This window comes from Schistocerca gregaria, chromosome 3, assembly GCF_023897955.1.
Source record: "Schistocerca gregaria isolate iqSchGreg1 chromosome 3, iqSchGreg1.2, whole genome shotgun sequence".
Classification (NCBI taxonomy): domain Eukaryota; kingdom Metazoa; phylum Arthropoda; class Insecta; order Orthoptera; family Acrididae; genus Schistocerca; species Schistocerca gregaria.
This window is the reverse complement of record NC_064922.1, coordinates 272,372,891-272,391,494: the sequence shown is the minus strand read 5'-3', so window position 1 is coordinate 272,391,494 and position 18,604 is coordinate 272,372,891. Positions and strand designations below refer to the sequence as shown.

The 18,604-nt window shown below is 38.7% G+C and overlaps 1 protein-coding gene across 2 annotated transcripts in view; it reads left to right on the top strand.

Moving 5' to 3' along the window:
* LOC126354663 (transmembrane protein 184B) overlaps positions 1-18,604 on the top strand; it is a 129,144-nt gene that overhangs the window by 52,313 nt on the left and 58,227 nt on the right. For both annotated transcript variants that reach the window (XM_050004446.1, XM_050004447.1), the window contains exons 7-9: positions 9,253-9,422; positions 10,744-10,985; positions 14,540-14,624. In XM_050004446.1, coding sequence (XP_049860403.1) covers positions 9,253-9,422; positions 10,744-10,985; positions 14,540-14,624 — 497 coding nt within the window. The remainder of the gene's footprint in view (positions 1-9,252; positions 9,423-10,743; positions 10,986-14,539; positions 14,625-18,604) is intronic.

Below are 18,604 nucleotides of genomic sequence, written 5' to 3'. Positions count from 1 at the left end.
TAATGTGCTATCGGATTTGTATGTGCAGGAGAATGGTGTTCCTCAGGGCAGCGTTTTAAGTGTCACCCTCTTTGCCGTCGTTATTAACAGTATCACGTCCACTAACCGGAGTCCTGCCCAATGCTCCTTGTTTGTGGACGATTTTGCTGTTTTCTGTTCTTCCTCCAGTCTTGTCACTGCTAGTCGGCAGTTGCAGCTTACGATAAAGCGCTTAGAGGCATGGACTGCAAAGACGGGTTTTACCTTTTCTGCAGACAAATCTGTGTGTGTTCATTTTAATCGTTCTTGGTGTCTTTTTACCTCCCCTGAATTGCGTCTGAGGGACACCGTTCTTGTTTTAGAGACACTGTGAGGTTCCTGGGCCTCACTTTTGATTTCAAGTTGTCGTGGTTGCCTCACCTTAAAGACCTCAAGGTGCGGGCCCTGAAGGCACTGAATTTTTTGAAGTGTCTGAGCCATCAGTCCTGGGGAGCAGATCTGGCGCGTCTGCTGCAGTTTTATAGGGCTTTCGTCCGATCGCGTCTTGACTATGCTTGCACCATGTATGGGTCAGCAAGGCCTTCGTATCTGAAGATCCTTGACGCAGTACACCATGAGGGTATCAGGCTGGCCACTGGTGCCTTCCGTACCAGTCCCAACCCCAGCCTGTGTGCTGAGGCAGGGGAACCGCCGCTCGCCATCCGGCGGAAACTCCTCATGGTGCGACGGGTGTGTCATTTCCTTGCCTGTCCTACCTCCCCTGCGTACCCTACCATTGCCCGACCGCCTATGGAACGTCTCTTTTTCCAGTCGTTCCAGGGCAACATGACCATTTGGGATTCGTGCCAAGCATTTGCTTGAGTCCATTGGTGTGGAGCGTGTGGCCCCCCAACGACAAGGTTTTACTCGCCTGCCTCCCTGGTTGCTCCAGAGGCACAGCATCCTTCTAGACTTGTCGGAGAACCGGAGGAACTGCACTCCGGCGTTTGTTTTTACCTCCTTATTTTACGATATTTTAAACCAGAATCCGGACCATGTACCTGTGTTCACAGATGGCTCTAAACAGGGGGACTCTGTTGGTTGTGCTGTTGTTTTCCCTGATTGAGTCGTCAAGTTACAGCTTCCTGCGGCGTTTACCATCCTTGATGCCGAATTGTTTGCAATCTTGCGGGCATTGGAGCAGATGATATGTGTTCCCAGTCTTAAGTTCCTCATTTGTTCTGACTCCCCGAGTGCCCTTCAGACCATGCAACACTTGTACCCAGCGGATACGGTCGTCCAGAACATCCATGATGCCCTACTCCACCTGCAACGGCAGGGGAAGGAGGTTTCTTTCTGCTGGGTGCCGGGGCACGTAGGTATTAGGGGAAACGAACTGGCGGATGTGGCTGCCAAAGATGCATGTTCTCTCCCTCACATTGTTGAATGTGCCGTCCCCCTCCATGCTGTAACCTCCCTTTTGCGTTTTCGTGTTATGCATCAATGGGAAGAGGAGTGGCTGGCAGTTTCTGACAATAAGCTGTGTCTGGTAAAGGCCACTAAGCGACCATGGCGTACGTCCTACCAGTCATACAGGCGGGATGAGGTTCTCCTCACTCGCCTCCGCATTGGGCACAGTCCCTTAACGCATGGTTTTTTACTCCGGCGGGAGAACCCCCCAATCTGCAGTGCTTGTGGCGTCCAGATTACTGTCCGCCACATTTTACTTGACTGTCTTTTATTCTCTGACCAGAGGGCGGTGGTTTCTTTGCCACCGGATTTGCCCTCTATTTTGCAAGACGACGCAGCGACTGTGGTTAAGGTCTTACGGTTTTGTGTCCTGTCGAATCTGTTGCCTCGGATTTTAGGGAGAGGGTTTTAATGTGCTGCTGGTTGACTGGCTCACCCAGGTTTTAGGTAAGAGGTCCGCCAGTCACGATTACCTTCTTGTTTCCCTTCGGTATCTGTTCTCTTTTCCTTGTGTTTCCTTTCCTTTTTTAGTGTGTTCTTCTCCTTTTGTTTTGCCTCTGTATGTGAGCATTTGTAACTGCGTCAGGCCTGTGTCTTTTAGCCGTTCTCCTTGTTCGGTGTCCGTCTTCGTCCCTTCACCGCATTTGTTCCTGTTTCTATGCGTTTGGGTGCTGATGACCACGCTGTTTAGCGCCCATAAACCTCAAACACACACACACACACACACACACACACACACACACACACACACACACACACACACTCATATCCTAACAATATATATTTTTTATGTAAGTTTATATACATCTCTCTTCTTTCAGTAACAATTCATTGTTCTTTCGTGAACAATTTTTCATTTGACATGAGCATACACTCGAGGCTTTTGTCAGCTTTACTAATATTTAGGAATTGTGAGGACTTTATTTTTCCCTTTATTTTCTTTTTCAATTAACCCTTGGTGTTTATGACACACGAGTAATCTATTTTCTACTCTTATCTTTTTGTACTACCTTTTTCTAGTATGTACTATTTTCATTAGTTGTAGCTTGCAGGAACTCTGGGTGAAATAAAAGTGTTCTTTTGACACTCATTTATTTCTACAAAACATAATAATGCTAGTCGTTCATAGAATTTATACTTTCCAGAACAATTCCTATAAAATTTGTGACTTTTGTTACGCTACTGTCCCCTTCTCCTAGTATCAACAACTATTCCTTGCTTGTGGGTTGACCTTATGAGAACACTTCCTCTTTCCATTCTGGTATGTATGCCGCTTCTTAAAACATTTCTATTTTTTAGGCCACAGGTCGTTCTATCTTAGGGTGTCCATTTCATTTTCATCGAAAAAGGGGACATTTAAAATAAATTAGGGAAAACTGTGGGACAATGAAGAAGAAAAAAAAAGGGACACAAATATTGTATTGACTAAATTTAATACGCATACAAGTTTACCTTTACAACGTGCACTCAGGTGACACCAAATCACTTTTTACAATTATTCTGCCACACTATCACTGTACTTTTCACTTTTATGTACTTTATCAAGAAGTGCATTTTCGTTTGAAATTGTATCATAAAAGTCAGTACACGATACACCGTTAAAGTGTGTTTCTTCTTCTTCTTCTTCTTCTTCTTCTTTTTTTCCCACAAAGAGTTCACTAACGAAAACACATTTTCCACTGGAGCATTTGACCGAGGAATTACCAGACAAAACTCCACCAAATGAATTATGTTTTTCATGTTAATGTTTTTACTTTTGAAGTAATCAAATATTTTACACCACATTGCACTAACACTTTCTTTGTCTCCTTCACTTTTTATGAAGTTCTGTCCACATGTAAATTCATCGAACAGTTCGTCTTCATCAACAGGAAAATTTGGTACAATACTTTTCACAAAAACACAACAGTCCTGAATATTCTTCCACTGTAGCTGCTGCTTTTCAGTATTAACCCAGTCAAATGCTTTAAAAGGTGTGAGAAATGGTAAACACCATTTTATAATATACTCAATGCAAGAGTCATAGAAGATGTCGGCATAAATATGAAATTGTTCTACAGTAATTTCATCCCCTTCTTCCAGCTTTCTTAGAGTCTCGTGTACAAAGGATGTGAGAAATCTTTCAGATTTTCTGCATTGTAATTTGCCCATTAATTTGTGGAATGACTTAGGAGATTCAACCCTTACTGTATATATGTGGAAATGCTGGTAGGTTTTGTTAACAATTAATTGGCAGTCGATGGGTAGGCAATCTGAGCCAGTTTGTAAGGAATTATGCACCACATGTGCTGGACAGTCAACACCTACTATATTATTTACTGGGTTCTGTTGCAGTTTATAGAACAAATTGTTTTCTCCTTTCCTCTACTTACCACCAAAATTGATGTTAGTGTTGTCTGCAGAAACTGCAATCACTTTTCGCTCAATATCATATTTCTTTAAAACCTCCAGCACATAATTGTGAAGTGAATCTGAAGTTTCTCCAGCTAAATTAACCAATTCAAGCACTTTCACCATGATGCCATTTTCAGGGTGAAAATACCTGATAAGGAGAGGAACCAACTTCAAATCCAGATGATTCGATGTATCAATCATTACAGAAATGAATCGAGCACTTTTCAGGTCATTTAAAACCTGCTGAGCTGCATAGGTGCAATAACATTTGAAATGATTGCATTACATTTTGTGTGTCCACATGTGAATTTAGGATTGAAAAGTTTTTTAACAAACTGCTTTAGTACATCCATTGACTTAAAGCTATGGTTATGCATTGCACTGTGGTATGCAAACGTAGCTTCTTGTGCTGCCAACTGCCTATCCATTTCTGTTACTTATTTTAAGTTTACATAGTAGAGACTATGCATTTATTTGCTCTTCTCGTTTGATCACTCATGCTATATTTCTTCATCTTAATGTGATTAACAATGTCAGACCTTCCACCATAACCAATCTCAAATTTTGATCTGTACAAGGTACATTCTACAGTTTCTTCACTACCAGTGATAAAAGGAAACTCGCTTTTTGCATTTCTGTTAAAATTACACTTTCGTTTTGGCATAATGAAACAGTGATTGCACAGTGCAAAACATCAACAGTGTGGTGACGAAAGCCAGAGAGCAAGTATCAGTGGTGTAGAGTATCTCAGGACTGAAAGGACGGATTCAGTGGATCGATTTAGAAGAGAAGAATCTTCATTGTTATTCGTAACCTATAGTGCGTTTAAAATTCCTAGCGATTTTTGACACTTCGTTACATGTTCGGGGTATGCCGAAAGTCATCACACACTTCCTATCATAAATAATTGCGCAGTTAATAGCAAGTCAAACAACCAGTAACGTAAAATACTCTAGCCAAGTGGAATCATAAAAAACAGGACATTTGAGCGTCCCCAAAAAAACTTTCGGGACAGCGAGACATTTTGGTAAAAAACGGGACTGTTGCGGGGAAAAATGGGATGAATGGACACACTATCCTATCTCCACGTAGGTACGACTGCACTTTATACTTGGTGAATGCCGGGTACACCCCCCTTATCCTTTCTGAGTAGACCTCGCAGTTCATTACCCTAGTATACATTTCTTTGTATAACATAATTATTTTCTGGTAAAGATATCAATCTATCTTAAGCTTCACATTTATTGTATAATACATCATTTACTCTCGAGAGTCCTCCTGTACTTATCAACCTCTATACTTTTGATAGATATTATGTCTATATATACTACTTACATCCCACTATCCTTCAATTAATCAGTCTTTAGTGCACTGATGTTGCTCACGCCTTTTTCTTATTTATCCACTACTCATTAGTATTTTATAGCTGTTCATTATGTATGGCACCTCTCCTTATTGTATATTTGATGCAGAACCGTCATAACTCCCCATATATGTGAGCATAATTTCCTATGTACACACCTTTTCCCCTACAACACCTGGTGCTTCTCACATCGTGACAGGCTTTGTCTTATATAATTTAATGTTTGCGTAGAAGTGTGTTTTTGTGTGTATGTGAATGTGTGTTCGAGTAGTCTGATTCTTTGGACTTTTTATATAAAGATAAGATTTAGATTGTTAGTAACCATGGAAATAAGGAAGTACTTCAACAATAGAAGTTTGTGAATGTGGAAAGAGGGAAAAGGTAGACAGGTCCTCAAAATGAGAAGTAAGAAGGAAAAAATATATGTGGTTGCTAGGATCGAAGAAGGGAAATAAGATAGACCCAAAGACAGGAAACCCTTCCCACCCCCTTTCCCCAGGTTCCCTACCTCTCAGGTACTTGAGTGAGATGCTGTAGGAGGCTTGGTTTTTAATCATCTTCTGCAGAATGGACTTGTCCCACCTTCACCCTTTTAGGTCCCCAAAGGAAATCCTAGCAATCCTATAGAAAATGCAAATGAAGAAGAATCAGGCAAACTTGTTTGTAAGGGTTGTTTGAAAGGTGTGCTATGTGTTTTGTGTTAGTCATGATTCATGTGTTCGTGTAAATCGTGCTCTTATCTACAATACCCACCCCTTTTAAAATTAATACAAACCCTCCCATCTATATCACATCTTCTAAAAGTATAAAATACTCGATACAAAATAGAAAATCTGTACACTACGATATCACAGTTGTTTAACAAGTCACATCATATTACATTATCCATAAATATAATACTCTGTTTAATTAATTTCGTCTAGATATCGCTTTATTTCTGTGATTCTCTTAAGTTGTTCTCTATTTTATGGTCATGTATGATTTTTTAAGCAATAAGATTATAGGATAGTTCTAGATTTGAAAGGATAGATGACAGAATAGTTTAAGATTTTAAAGGAATCTGGTGCAGGAAGACTATTTTGGAAGAAACACCAAAAACAACTCGGGATCCGACAGTCGTCACTCCGCCCGTTAACTCAGAATGTTAACATCCCTGTGGATAGATGACTCCGCCCGGGTCCCATGGATCTGATATTAACTTTTCTTGTGGACTGGCAGACTACTAATTTTCTTTAAATTTCTTTTGAAAGTCTTCCCAAGAGGAAAAATTCTCAATATTTACTGTACCCCATTCTGAGGCTTCCCCTAAAAGATACCCCACAGCAAATTCGATTTTCTTAGAATCTTCGCAATTTTTTTAAGAAATGGGTCAGATGTACATCTCCATCTGGCTTAAATTTAGGAAATTGTCTAGATAACCCTGAATTAGCCCCCCCCCCCCCTCCCCCAATTGTAAATTGTAAATCAGTCACAGCTTCACTAGTTAATACCCTATTAGGTGAAGTTACTTTTTTTTTCCTACTTTGTCTTGAATAAGCTTGAATTCTCTACACAAGTCATCTATACCCTTCCTGGTATCACTAAGTTCAGAAGACAGAATAGGCGGTACGTTTCCGAAGGTTATTCTCTCGCTAACTTTTCGATCTATGATTTCTTCAAATTGTTACTCCAAACTACTTACATTTATGATATCAGAGTTCATTATTTTCTCTTTTTAAATTTCTTTCTAAATTATCTACTCGTATACTGACACGTGGAATTTGTGGCTGAATAATCAATATAAATTCATTATTCTTATCTAAACTCTCTTTCAAAGCATTCTTTCCCTGTTTTACGTCATTAAACTTAACATTGTACATATTTTCAAAAGATCATAACTTTTCATTTAGTTTGGATTCAAACTTAAAGTCCCACTTTCAGCTTTTAAAGTTTCAACCTGGGTATTTAATTGAGAATTTACCAAGCCTAATTCTTTCCTTAGAGTCTCATTCTGAGCATTTAATTGCAGACTCTAAGCTTTAATTAAATTCATCAACTCAGCCCAGTCTGGCACTTCCTTACTCACTTTCATAGCCATAGCTGGTTCTTGAGTGTCCTCAATTTGTTGTATATTGTCCAAGCTTTTATATGCTTTAACCCTAGTATGCATTTAAAGCTAACTTTAAATACTATAATTACCAATAAAAGTTCACTCAACAGTATGTACCACTTAACACTAAAGTAATGAAGTTTTGTTTCAGGCTCACCCTGTGTGGAAGTTTCGTTGTGTAAGTGAGCAGATGTAGATGTAGTGGTTCTTCCTAACACACGAACTAACACATCTATGGATTGGTGCCATTCAACCACCGCATCTACCTTCTTCTCTCAACTGATTTTAATCGTGCACACACAGACATGTGGCACTCAGTAGATAGGATTTTAACATACCACACTCATATCTAGAATATCGCTGTGTTCAGGACCATAGAAGACTGAGTGGTTCTAGAATTTACACAGAAATTCTCAAATCGCTACAAGTACAGGTTGTGGTTCCAAAGATCTCCGGTATGACCGCTGGTCAGTTCTAAGATTATCCATGAGTTTTCACTTCTTGCAATGTTTGTCAACGTGAAGAATACACAGTTGCACCAAGATTCAGGGTCCACCGTTAAAGGGCAGGTCACCATATACTGCCTGTGTAAATCAATTCAAAAGTTGGAAAAAGATACCCCACCTCCATAAGGACCATGGCTAGTAAAGCACTGCAGTGTACAGTCAAATGTTCAGGTTGATGGCAGCTTTTCTTTTTTATATGCTTCAAACATAATGAACTTCAAGACATCCTTACCAAAATTATCCAACAGTGTTGGAGGTTTCTTGCAATTTGAGTGTTTTCTAGGAAGCACAAAACCAAGTTTTGCTAATGTTTTTACAGCATTGATACTTCCGTTTAAAATAAGATTTACAATTATGGACACCATGTCCTCGTACATTTCATTCTTAGGCCTTAAAATGGTCAAAAATAAGAGCATCTCTTTGAGTCACATTTGAATATAGATGTAAACACTAGGTAAATAATCCCCTCCCTGGCTTCTGACGCACTTTGTTTACTGCTTTCCTCTGGCATATGTATTTACAGAACACATTATCAAGTGTACAGACATACATTCACAACTATACTGCTGCCATAAAATATCAACATCATTTCAGGTGTAGTAATAAGATCACAGTGCAATCTGGAGAGCAATTATCACTGTCTACTATAAATTGTTGTTAGGTAGTCTAAAGGATTAAAAATCTTGTGGTCTGTCAGTAGTTAATGAAGGAAAGGGGGGGGGGGGGGGGGGGGACAGAAAGGCTGAAGCTTGGACTGCCTTTCAGTGTGATGCGAACCACAGTTACTTTGTATTTCCACACAGAGGCACATAATAAAATGAACTAAGCATACTGCACAAACTTAGCACTGTGGCTACTGTAAATGCCGTATTGAGAGTATGCTCACACTTCAGATCACAGTGTCTTGTTTCCGGCTATGTTCACACCTTAGTATTCTCCAGTCAAAGTGACTTAAACTTTCTTTTAAATGTGTACTACAGTTTTAGTGAAGTGATGTCCTTGGAAACGTTATTGTTGTTTTATAGTTTCTTCATCTCTCTCTGATGTCACATTTAATGTGTAGCTTTATTATTTTTTTATTTTTGATGTTCATCAGTGGCTATCATTTGATGGCTCAAAGGAAAAACTACTCTGTACTTTTCCTCAAAATATCAAAAGTCTCCTTGGGATTTGTTGTTGGTTTTTATATTGATAGTCTTTGAGTGATTAATAAACTGAATACCTAAGGTTATAAGAATAAGAATAAGAACAAGAGCAAGAACATAGGGAGTACTGTGTGTGTGTGTGTGTGTGTGTGTGTGTGTGTGTGTGTGTGTGTGTGTAGTGGTGGGGATGCAACTTCTGAAATATATGTTGACAATAAGCAGTTACATTTCATGCTGATATTTAGATTGTTTGTGCATAATAAATTGCAATTACTTTTGTGTGTATGATGTTTCACACTTAAAAGGTTTCTATAAATTTGTTTTCAGTCCTGATGGTGGTTACTTATACATCACGATCATTTACAATTTCTCTGTCAGTCTGGCATTGTATGGGCTCTTCCTGTTCTATTTTGCAACAAAAGATCTGCTAACTCCCTTTGAACCTGTGCTGAAATTCTGCACGGTGAAGTCTGTCATCTTTCTGTCATTTTGGCAAGGTGAGTTTCATAATTGTCCCTGCTAACACCAGTGACTTGGAATTTTGGGGGTAATACCTAATAACACAATTTTAAGTACAAGCCTAATATTTGGGGCCTTTTTGTTTATAATTTTTGAAAAATGTAAAATGATCATAAAGGTAGGTTTCACACAATATTTTTTTCCACTTCTTGATGCAATAAACAAAAGTAGTATTCAGAAGGGTGGGATATTATCTTGTTTTAATATTTTAAGATTGAAAATGTCTGAATCACATTTTTTATTTACCGTAATAATCAGTTTTGTCTGAATTAGACCATCTTCAGGCCTAAAACTAAGGTACAAGAGTATCATTGCTAGGCAAGGTGTCAGCTGCTGGTAGTAGTAACTGTCGTCCTACATTTTAGTATGAGATCTGCAGGTGGCCTAATCCAGCTAAAATTGATTATTACAGATAAAAACTGAGCTTTTCTGTTTTGTTCACAAAGTTTTGGTAAATCATTTTTTATTGTAGCATGATCAGATTAAGACATATCCCAAGTTTCCAGAAGTCCTAGTTTGTTTACACATAGTTGCATAAAGACCCAATTTCTATACAAGTACTTGCACAGGAAAGAGAAACTGTCTTAGACAGACCAGAAAATAAGATATAGAAAATTAAAGAGGATTGAAGAAAGGAATAGTTAGCGAACCGGTATCTTGGAACTACGCATGCGGGAATTGGTGTTGCATGTCTTTGGTCCTCACCACCCTCCTAGCCCTAATTTATATTGCTGCCCTCACTCTCAACCTTTCCTTTCAGTAACTGTTCCTTTCTTCACACCCTTGTGGTTTTCTATATTTTTAATTTTTATTTTATGAACTGTCTATTTTATGTTGTTTTGCCATTAAACTCTCTCTTGCTTGTTACCCTAACTTTCACCTTGTAAGTTGTGAGGTTTTCAAATCTCATCCAGAGTGCAGTCCCCATCAATCAGCCTTTCCTTCTCATCCCATCTAGCAAGTTTCCCCTGAGCACTGATGACCTTGACATTGTGCCCTGTAAGCACCAAACTCACAAGTCTTCCCTTACCTGGGGTTCTGTGCTACTTTTTCAAAACTTTCCCCATTTCGTGAACCTCATCAGTCCTTTTCCTTCATCCCTTTTCCTTCCCCTTCAACCCTTCTGCCAGAAGGAGCAGCCACTGACTTAACTTTTAAGTGTGTGTTCTCCTGCCAGCACTTGATGAGTAAATATTTTCTCTGTCCCATTGCACTGTATTTTGAAAAATTGATTACTCACTATGTGAAAAGTTAATTCCCACTATCTCATGTACATTGAACTGTTTTATTTCTGCACAGGTGTCCTTTTGGCTGTTTTGGAGAAGGCAGAAGTTATTGATCCAATTGTGAACACTAATGGATCACAAGCAAGTGCAGGCACAGTCTCTGCAGGATATCAAAACTTCCTCATTTGTATTGAAATGTTCTTTGCTGCTGTTGCTCTGCGCTATGCATTTCCGTACCAAGTATATGTACAGGGCTGCATAACGGATTCCAGGGGGCGCAGTGTCACTATGCAGAGCATCTCTAGCAGTCTCAAGGTAAGGATTTTTTAAAATTTTTTGTTTATGAGTTGAGAGATATTTTAATAAATGGCAAAGTTACTCAAGAAGAGGCATGCAAGAAGAGACAAGAGATATACGCTTAATAAATATGTGGATCAGTGGCATTAAAAGATTTCTCTCTACGCTGTTAACATGTAGGCTATTTTCACTTAAGAGGAGAGTTTCAGTTACATATGTGTTGAGGCTCCTTGTTGCAAAGAAACATACACGCTTTGGTTGTTGTCACAATAATTTGCCATACCTGCTGTCATTGATAGACATGCAATCTTAGAGCAATTGTATGGTGTCCATGGAGCAGTAAGAGCAAAGGAGCAAATTATGGATTTACACATGACAGATATTAACGTACTGAGACAATGTTACAGTGAAATTCAGCTGTGATCATTGATGACACTCAGGATAAATTTTAACAGAGTAAAACATGTTGTGTACTTGAGATTAAAATTGTTAATACTGTAAATGAGCTCAGAGGTTTTAAAGCGGTGTATACTTATTGGTCCAAGCAGAGACAGGCTGTTTGCTATTCAGTCATTTTTCCCTCGGCATTGTCCTGAAAATCCAACTTCCCAGTGCTTTCAATATATTCAATGCTGAACTCAGAGATTTTGAAGACTGTGGGCAAGATGAGATGTGATCACAAAATTCGTCTTCTGTTTAGGTTCCCTGATTGCACTGCAAAAGTTGCAACACTTGTACCAAGCAGGTAAAACCATCCAGAATCTCTTGATTTTCTTCTTACTAAATCAGGGAAATTGTCACTCTGCCGCATACTAGGACATCTGGAAATCTGTGACAATTAAGCTGCGAATATTGCTATATATTGCTATCAAAGAGGCATATAAGCTACTCTTTGTCACTTAATGTGTAATCCTTCTGCATGCTGTAAGATTGCTGTTGAAAAGATTTGTTGGGCGTATGGGATGTAGAGTGGCTAGATGTGACTGACAATGATTTGTGGTTCATAAAACCAACTGTAAGACTAAGGCATTCATCTTTCCAGCTACTAAGATGTAATGAGATTATCATAATGCACTGAAAACGACACACCTATGTTACACATGGTTCCTTCTACATTTAAATCCTTGTTGAGTGAAGGTAATAATATACCAAAATGTTACTGTCTTTTTACATCATGAGAAGAAGGTAGCAGCCAGGTACCAGATGATCTGCCCACAACTTTAAATGACACTGAAATTGGTATAAGTGTTGTCTTTGTGTCACCTCACATAACTAAGCTACTGGGTAGGAAATTTTAGTGCATACTCAGAATGGCTGGCTCATCCGTTAAGTATGTAAGAGGTTAATACACCACAATTTCGTGACTTTCTGATTTCGTATTGTGTCTTGTTTTTAAATTTCTATTGAAGTTGTACATTTTATATTATTCTTGAAGACTAAAGTTTATCAAGATCACTAATAATTCTTTATATTTTAATTACCAGTCTTGAGAGATGTACACTGTTATCAGCTGTTATTCTAATGTTATTAAATGTTCGTGCTTTTTACAACACTGAAAGTCACATAGTGACTGTTGTGTCAAATTGTAATAAAAATAACAGGGGACCTAAGCATATCACAAATAAAATCCCACACAATTAAAACATACAAGGCCTGTTCAAAAAATTCTGGAACTTTGTCCACAAAATATTTCTATGGCTATCTTTTACTTATTGTACATGGTTGCCTTCGAAATACTCTCTTCCTCAATAGATGAATCGCTCCCAACACTGTGTCCACTTCCGGAAGCACACTTAGAAGCCCTCTTGTGTTGGATTGTGCGAAGTGCCATCTGTGAATTATCTTTTATCTCGTCTATTGTTGCAAAACTTCATCTTTCAATGGAATTTTTAACTTTGGAAATTAAAAAAAGTCCACAGGGACCAGGTCTGGAGAGTACAGATGATGAGGCAGTACAGTGATTTCGCTTTTTGAGCAGGAGTCGCACACCAAAAGGATGAATGTGTTGGTGCTTTAATAGTGATGCAAGAGCTATGAATTGTCTCACCACATTTCAGGCCATTTCCTTCACGCATTGTCTCTCAGGCATCGCAATATGCCCTGATAGTGCCATCAATTAACAGATTGTCCCTATGGCATGAATTCATGATTAACCAATCCTTAAAAGTCAAAGAAAACTATCAGGATGGCTGTGACGTGACCTGATGAGCTTTTTTTGGTCTTGGAGAAGCTATCCCAACCCGTAGTGAAGATTGAACCTTGGTCTCAACATCATAATCATAGACTCACATCTCATCGCCAGTTATGATTCTCTTAAGGAACATCTTGTTCTCATGTGCACAATCCAAAAGCTCTTCACAGGTTGTGAAGCAAAGGTCTTTCTGGTCTTGACTTTGTGAGCCTTGCGACGAACTTGGCAGCAACATGGCGTATTCCAAGACGCTGTGTCAGGATTTAGTGACATGAACCAGCTGAAATGTTACATTCTTCTGCAGTCTCTCACACAGTCAGTATTCGATTGGCAGGCACAATTTTGTTTATGTTCCTGACATGAGCTTTGTCGGTAGGCATCAGAGGGTATCTTGAACGAAGGTCATCTTTAACTTCCTTACGGCGATTTTTTAAACTGTGTGAATCTCATAACACATAGTACAGCTTAAGAACTCATCAGCATACACTTCCTGCATCATTGGGTGTGTGTCTGTAAAGGTTTTCTTCCGTTTCACACAAAATTTAATGCAGGCACGTTGGTCCTCTAACTCTGCCATCTCGAAATTCGCAAACTGAGCAGACATACAACAATGAAACTTCTGGAAGTTAAACATTAAACACAGGCACGTGCAGAGATGCCAACCGCATTTCGCTCCAATATGTGGCTTGTGTGAAATTACGAATATTCCAGAATATTTTGAACAGGCCTCTTACATGTTGTGCTGATGTCACAGCATACGTTAGTGTATGTTGGGATATCAGCACAGCATGTTGTATATTTTAATTAAGTAGTGCTTGACTTCTGATGTGCTGATGTTCCCTGTCACTTTTTATTATAATTTGACACATCATCAGTATGTGACTTTCCTTGTATTCTTAAACAATAATATAACTTTCATATCATCTCCAATGACTGATGCAATACCAAATTCATATGGTATATTTTAATACTAAAACTGTTTTATCAGTTTTAGGTTTTGTGTGCTTGAGTTGATATGAATGTGAGAGAGTAAGTTTTAACTAATATTTTGTAGAAAAATAGTTTATCTGTAAATATTTTAATGACATCTGTCACTTATGGACACCCAAAATAAGCAAACCAGACAACCTATACAGTGACTGTTTGGGTTGTCTTAACTCATTCAGTTGTTAATGTTCTACCAAGGATTTTACATTATTTTATCCTGAACACAACCCAAAGTTCCATTTTTTGCAGCAGTTTACCCTCCATCTTTTACTTGTCTGTATATTTACCATTTAAAGACATGATGTGATGGTTCACTGTGTGTGCACTGTTTTTGGTTACTTATTCCACATTAGATACAGTTTGCATATTAATACATTTTTGCCTGTTCTTTCAGGAAACAATGAATCCAAAGGACATAATGACAGATGCAATTCACAATTTCCATCCACAGTATCAACAGTATACACAGTATAGTTCAGGTAATAGAAATCTTTTCAGTACCAGCTGGTATACACATATGTTCTTTGTGTGTTAATAAGCAGTCATTTATGACTGGTTACTGCATGATATAATTTAGCCTACATTTTGTGCAAAATGAAGATAAGACAAAGAACTTAGGCATGAGAAACAGCAGTATTTTTAGCCATCACTAAGAACAGCTCTCTTAGGTTTCCATTATAAGATATCACAATTTTACTAATTTTTTTGTTGGATTTTCTCACTTTAAGTAAGTAGCAAACTGTTTGGTATGTTTTTTTTCCCATCCATTTGTACAGTTTGATAGCATTCTGTAAATAAGTTTGTTCTTATTAGTATAATGAAAAGGGTAGTTGCAGAAAGACACAACAAAAAGACTGTCGGAAAGTTAGCTAGGTCGCTCACTCGCGCTCGCGAGTGGGTGCGTGCGTGCGTGCGCGCGCGCGTGTGTGCGTGTGCGTGTGCGTGTGCGTGTGCGTGTGCGCGTGTGTGTGCGCGTGTGTGTGCGCGTGTGTGTGTGCGTGCGCGTGTGCGTGTGTGTGTGTGTGTGTGTGTGTGTGTGTGTGTGTGTGTGTGTGTGTGTGATTTTGGCAAAGGCCTTGTTTCCTGAAGCTAATTTTCTGACAGTCTGTTTGTTGTGCCTTTCTGTGACTCAGTGTCTCCACTATATAGCGAGTAGCAACTTTGATTTTCATGATACTGTTATATTCCATCCTGGATTTTCCATTGTTTGTTCTTATAAACACTTGGATAATCTGGTGCAGTCCAAATGACAATAACTGAAAACCAGTTAAAAGTATTACTGAGTTTCTGCTTTACAGACTTGTATCAGATGATCATTTCATGATGAAAATGCTGAGCATAACTTGATATGTTTGTAGTAGATCTTCTTACTTTTATCAGTATCTTGTTACATGTCAAATCTCCAAATTAGCTGAAATATGTAATTTGAATTATGTAAACGGACAGATAAAAAAAACTGCTCACCGAGCTACTGCAGGTGAACGGACACACAAAAGGATTTGGCTTTCACAAGCTTTCAGAGCCAGTGTCTACTTCTTATAGCGGAAGAGTTGAGTGGGAAGGAAGAGGAGTGAAGGAAAAGGACTGGAGAGGTTTAGGGAAAGAGGTACAGCTTAGAAAAGTCACCTAGAACCCCGGGATGAGAAGAAAAGACTAACTGTTGAAGACTGCACTAGATGAGATTTGAAAACCTAAGAGATTAAAGGTGGAAGACAGGGTAATATGCAAGACAGAGATTGCTACTAAAACATCGTGCACATGTTGATAAGAGTGAGAAACTAAGTGCATTGGATGCAACAGAGGTGGAAGGAGGAACGATGAAAAATAGCTAAGTCAGAAAATAAAAGATGCAGAAAACTGATATGGAGTGAAGAAAGTAGTAGTTACTGTGAACGGAAGGAATTAACGTAAGTTAAGGCCAGGTGGGTGGCGCGAACCAAGGACATGTTGTTGTGCTAATTCCCACTTGTGGAGTTCTAAGAAACTGGTGTCTATGGGAAGTATACAGATGGCGCATGTGGTGAAACAGTCACTGAGGTCATGACTGTCACGTTGTACAACTGCAGCAGGATATTATGTGTTGATTTTTGCTGAGATTTTGCCCACCTCACCTAGAATATCTTTTTGTTGCCCTCCCAGTCTCCACAATATCCACGTCGGAACCTGTGCTCATTCTGCACCCATCTCCCAACCCTTTGGCTCCTACCCCAGGGACCATCCTATTCTAGCATTTTAAATGGCAGAACATGTACTATCAAAGGGAGACACACCTGTGAAACAACATGGCATATACCAGCTGTTATGTAAACACTGTTTAGCCTTTTACATTGGCATGACTTCCATGCAGTTATCAGTCAGGATGAATGGGCATAGGCAGAGGGTGTATTCAGGCAACACACAATATCCTGTTGTAGAGCATGCTGTACAACATGACAGTCATGACCTCGGTGCCTGTTTTATCACATGCACCGTCTGAATTCTTCCCCCAGGCACCAGTTTCTTAGAACTCTGCAGGTGGGAACTAGCACAACAACGTGTCCTTGGTTCTCACCACCCACCTGGCCTCAATTTACTTTAATTCGGGTGCAGTCCCCCAACAATCAGTCTTTCCTTCTCATCCTGTCTGGTAAGTCTCCCCTGACCTGGGGTTCTGGGTGACTTTTCTAAACTGTACCCCTTTCTCTAAACCTCTCCAGTCCTTTTCATTCACCTCTCTTCCTTCCTCTTCCAGAGAAGGAGCTACTGCCTCTGAAAGCTTGTGAAAGCCAAATCCTTTTGTATGTGTCCCTGCTGCCACTTGCTGAGTAGTATTTTTTTTCCATTTACATTATATTATCAGTTATTGGTTATTTTTGTTGTTATAATTATTTGAATTGATCCACTTCGTGCTCAGATACATACAGTAAAAGAATAAATTGTTGATTTCTTACAGTCTGAAAGCCATCTTGTAATCTATTCAAAATATAATTATTATTTATTGAACAAAATCATAAATACATAATTGCTGTACACACTCATCCTTATGCATCCACTGTGATATTTAGATGGTTGAAACTGAGAAAGAGATTAACAATGAAAGTTGTTTTGTTTGACAAATGAAATATGAGAATTGTAATTAGGCAAAATTTGGTGTGAAATGATCAATAAAAAAATTGCAAAGAAAGTTCATTATATCAATGTAAACAGAAACCATAGATTTAGTTGTATTTTTATCCATTTTATGAATCAGTTTTTGGTTTAAAAATAAATAAATAGTATAGAATATCCACAGTTTGCACTTTGATAAACCTGAAATGGGTCTACTTAGCAGTGACAGTAAAATCACTTACCATGAAAGAGTCCCACTTTCTAAAAGTTAACACATGTGATAATGTCTCATTCTACACAGAAGTAACTCATGAATTTTTTACTATTAAAGCCAAATCCTGCTTATATTACTGAGACCAGGCAGGTAACTGTAGATGGAAGATATGTCCGAAAGTGTTTAGATGAAGGGAAAGCAGCCAAGGGAACCATTAGCTGTACAAGCTGGCGGGTTTCTTTATGTGATTTTGTGAGAAAAGGGGTCATTCTGTGCCAAGTGTACTAGATGTTCATGTGTGACCATTACGAATTTTGATGAAATTTTGTGTGAACAATCACACATGTCCACAATGAACATAAGTAGAATTTCACAATTGTTAATTGAGTACTTCCATAGATATGGTCATTTGTTTGACCCCCAGCACAGCTACCAACAATGCACCTGTAAGTTTTCAACAACTTTGAGATGTAATATCTCCCGTAATATTGTCTTCAAAGAAACAAAACTGGGCCATAGAATACAACTTCTTGAGCTGTGTTAAGTAAAATAATAAAAAAGGATTTCCTGAGCAACTTGCATATGGATAATTTGAAACAAAGCAGCCAAAATGATAGACGCAAAAAAAGTGAACTTTAGCTTTTTATATCTCCAAAAGTAAGTGTGGGATACACCTGATACCTTGTATTTAATAACTTACCAATGCGAGGCCTTAGAATAGAAAATTTCATTCTCCCACTGCTTTTCAGCAGTTTACAAATTAAGGGAAAAGTTGAAAATTTTTCCAATAATGTTAAAATCAATATTTTTGGCTCACTTTTACAAAAAAAGTCTTTTGCAAACTCTCTTAAACCATGTTCATTAGAGAGTCCATATTCCATACCTCCTAAAACACTATATTTGGTTCTGCAGTGCAAGCATACAGGGTGTTACAAAAAGGTACGGCCAAACTTTCAGGTTACATTCCTCACACACGAAGAAAGAAAATATGTTATGTGGACATGTGTCCAGAAATGCTTACTTTCCATGTTGGAGCTCATTTTATTACTTCTCTTCAAACCACATTAATCATGGAATGGAAACACACAGCAACAGAACGTACCAGCGTGACTTCAAACACTTTGTTACAGGAAATGTTCAAAACGTCCTCCGTTAGCG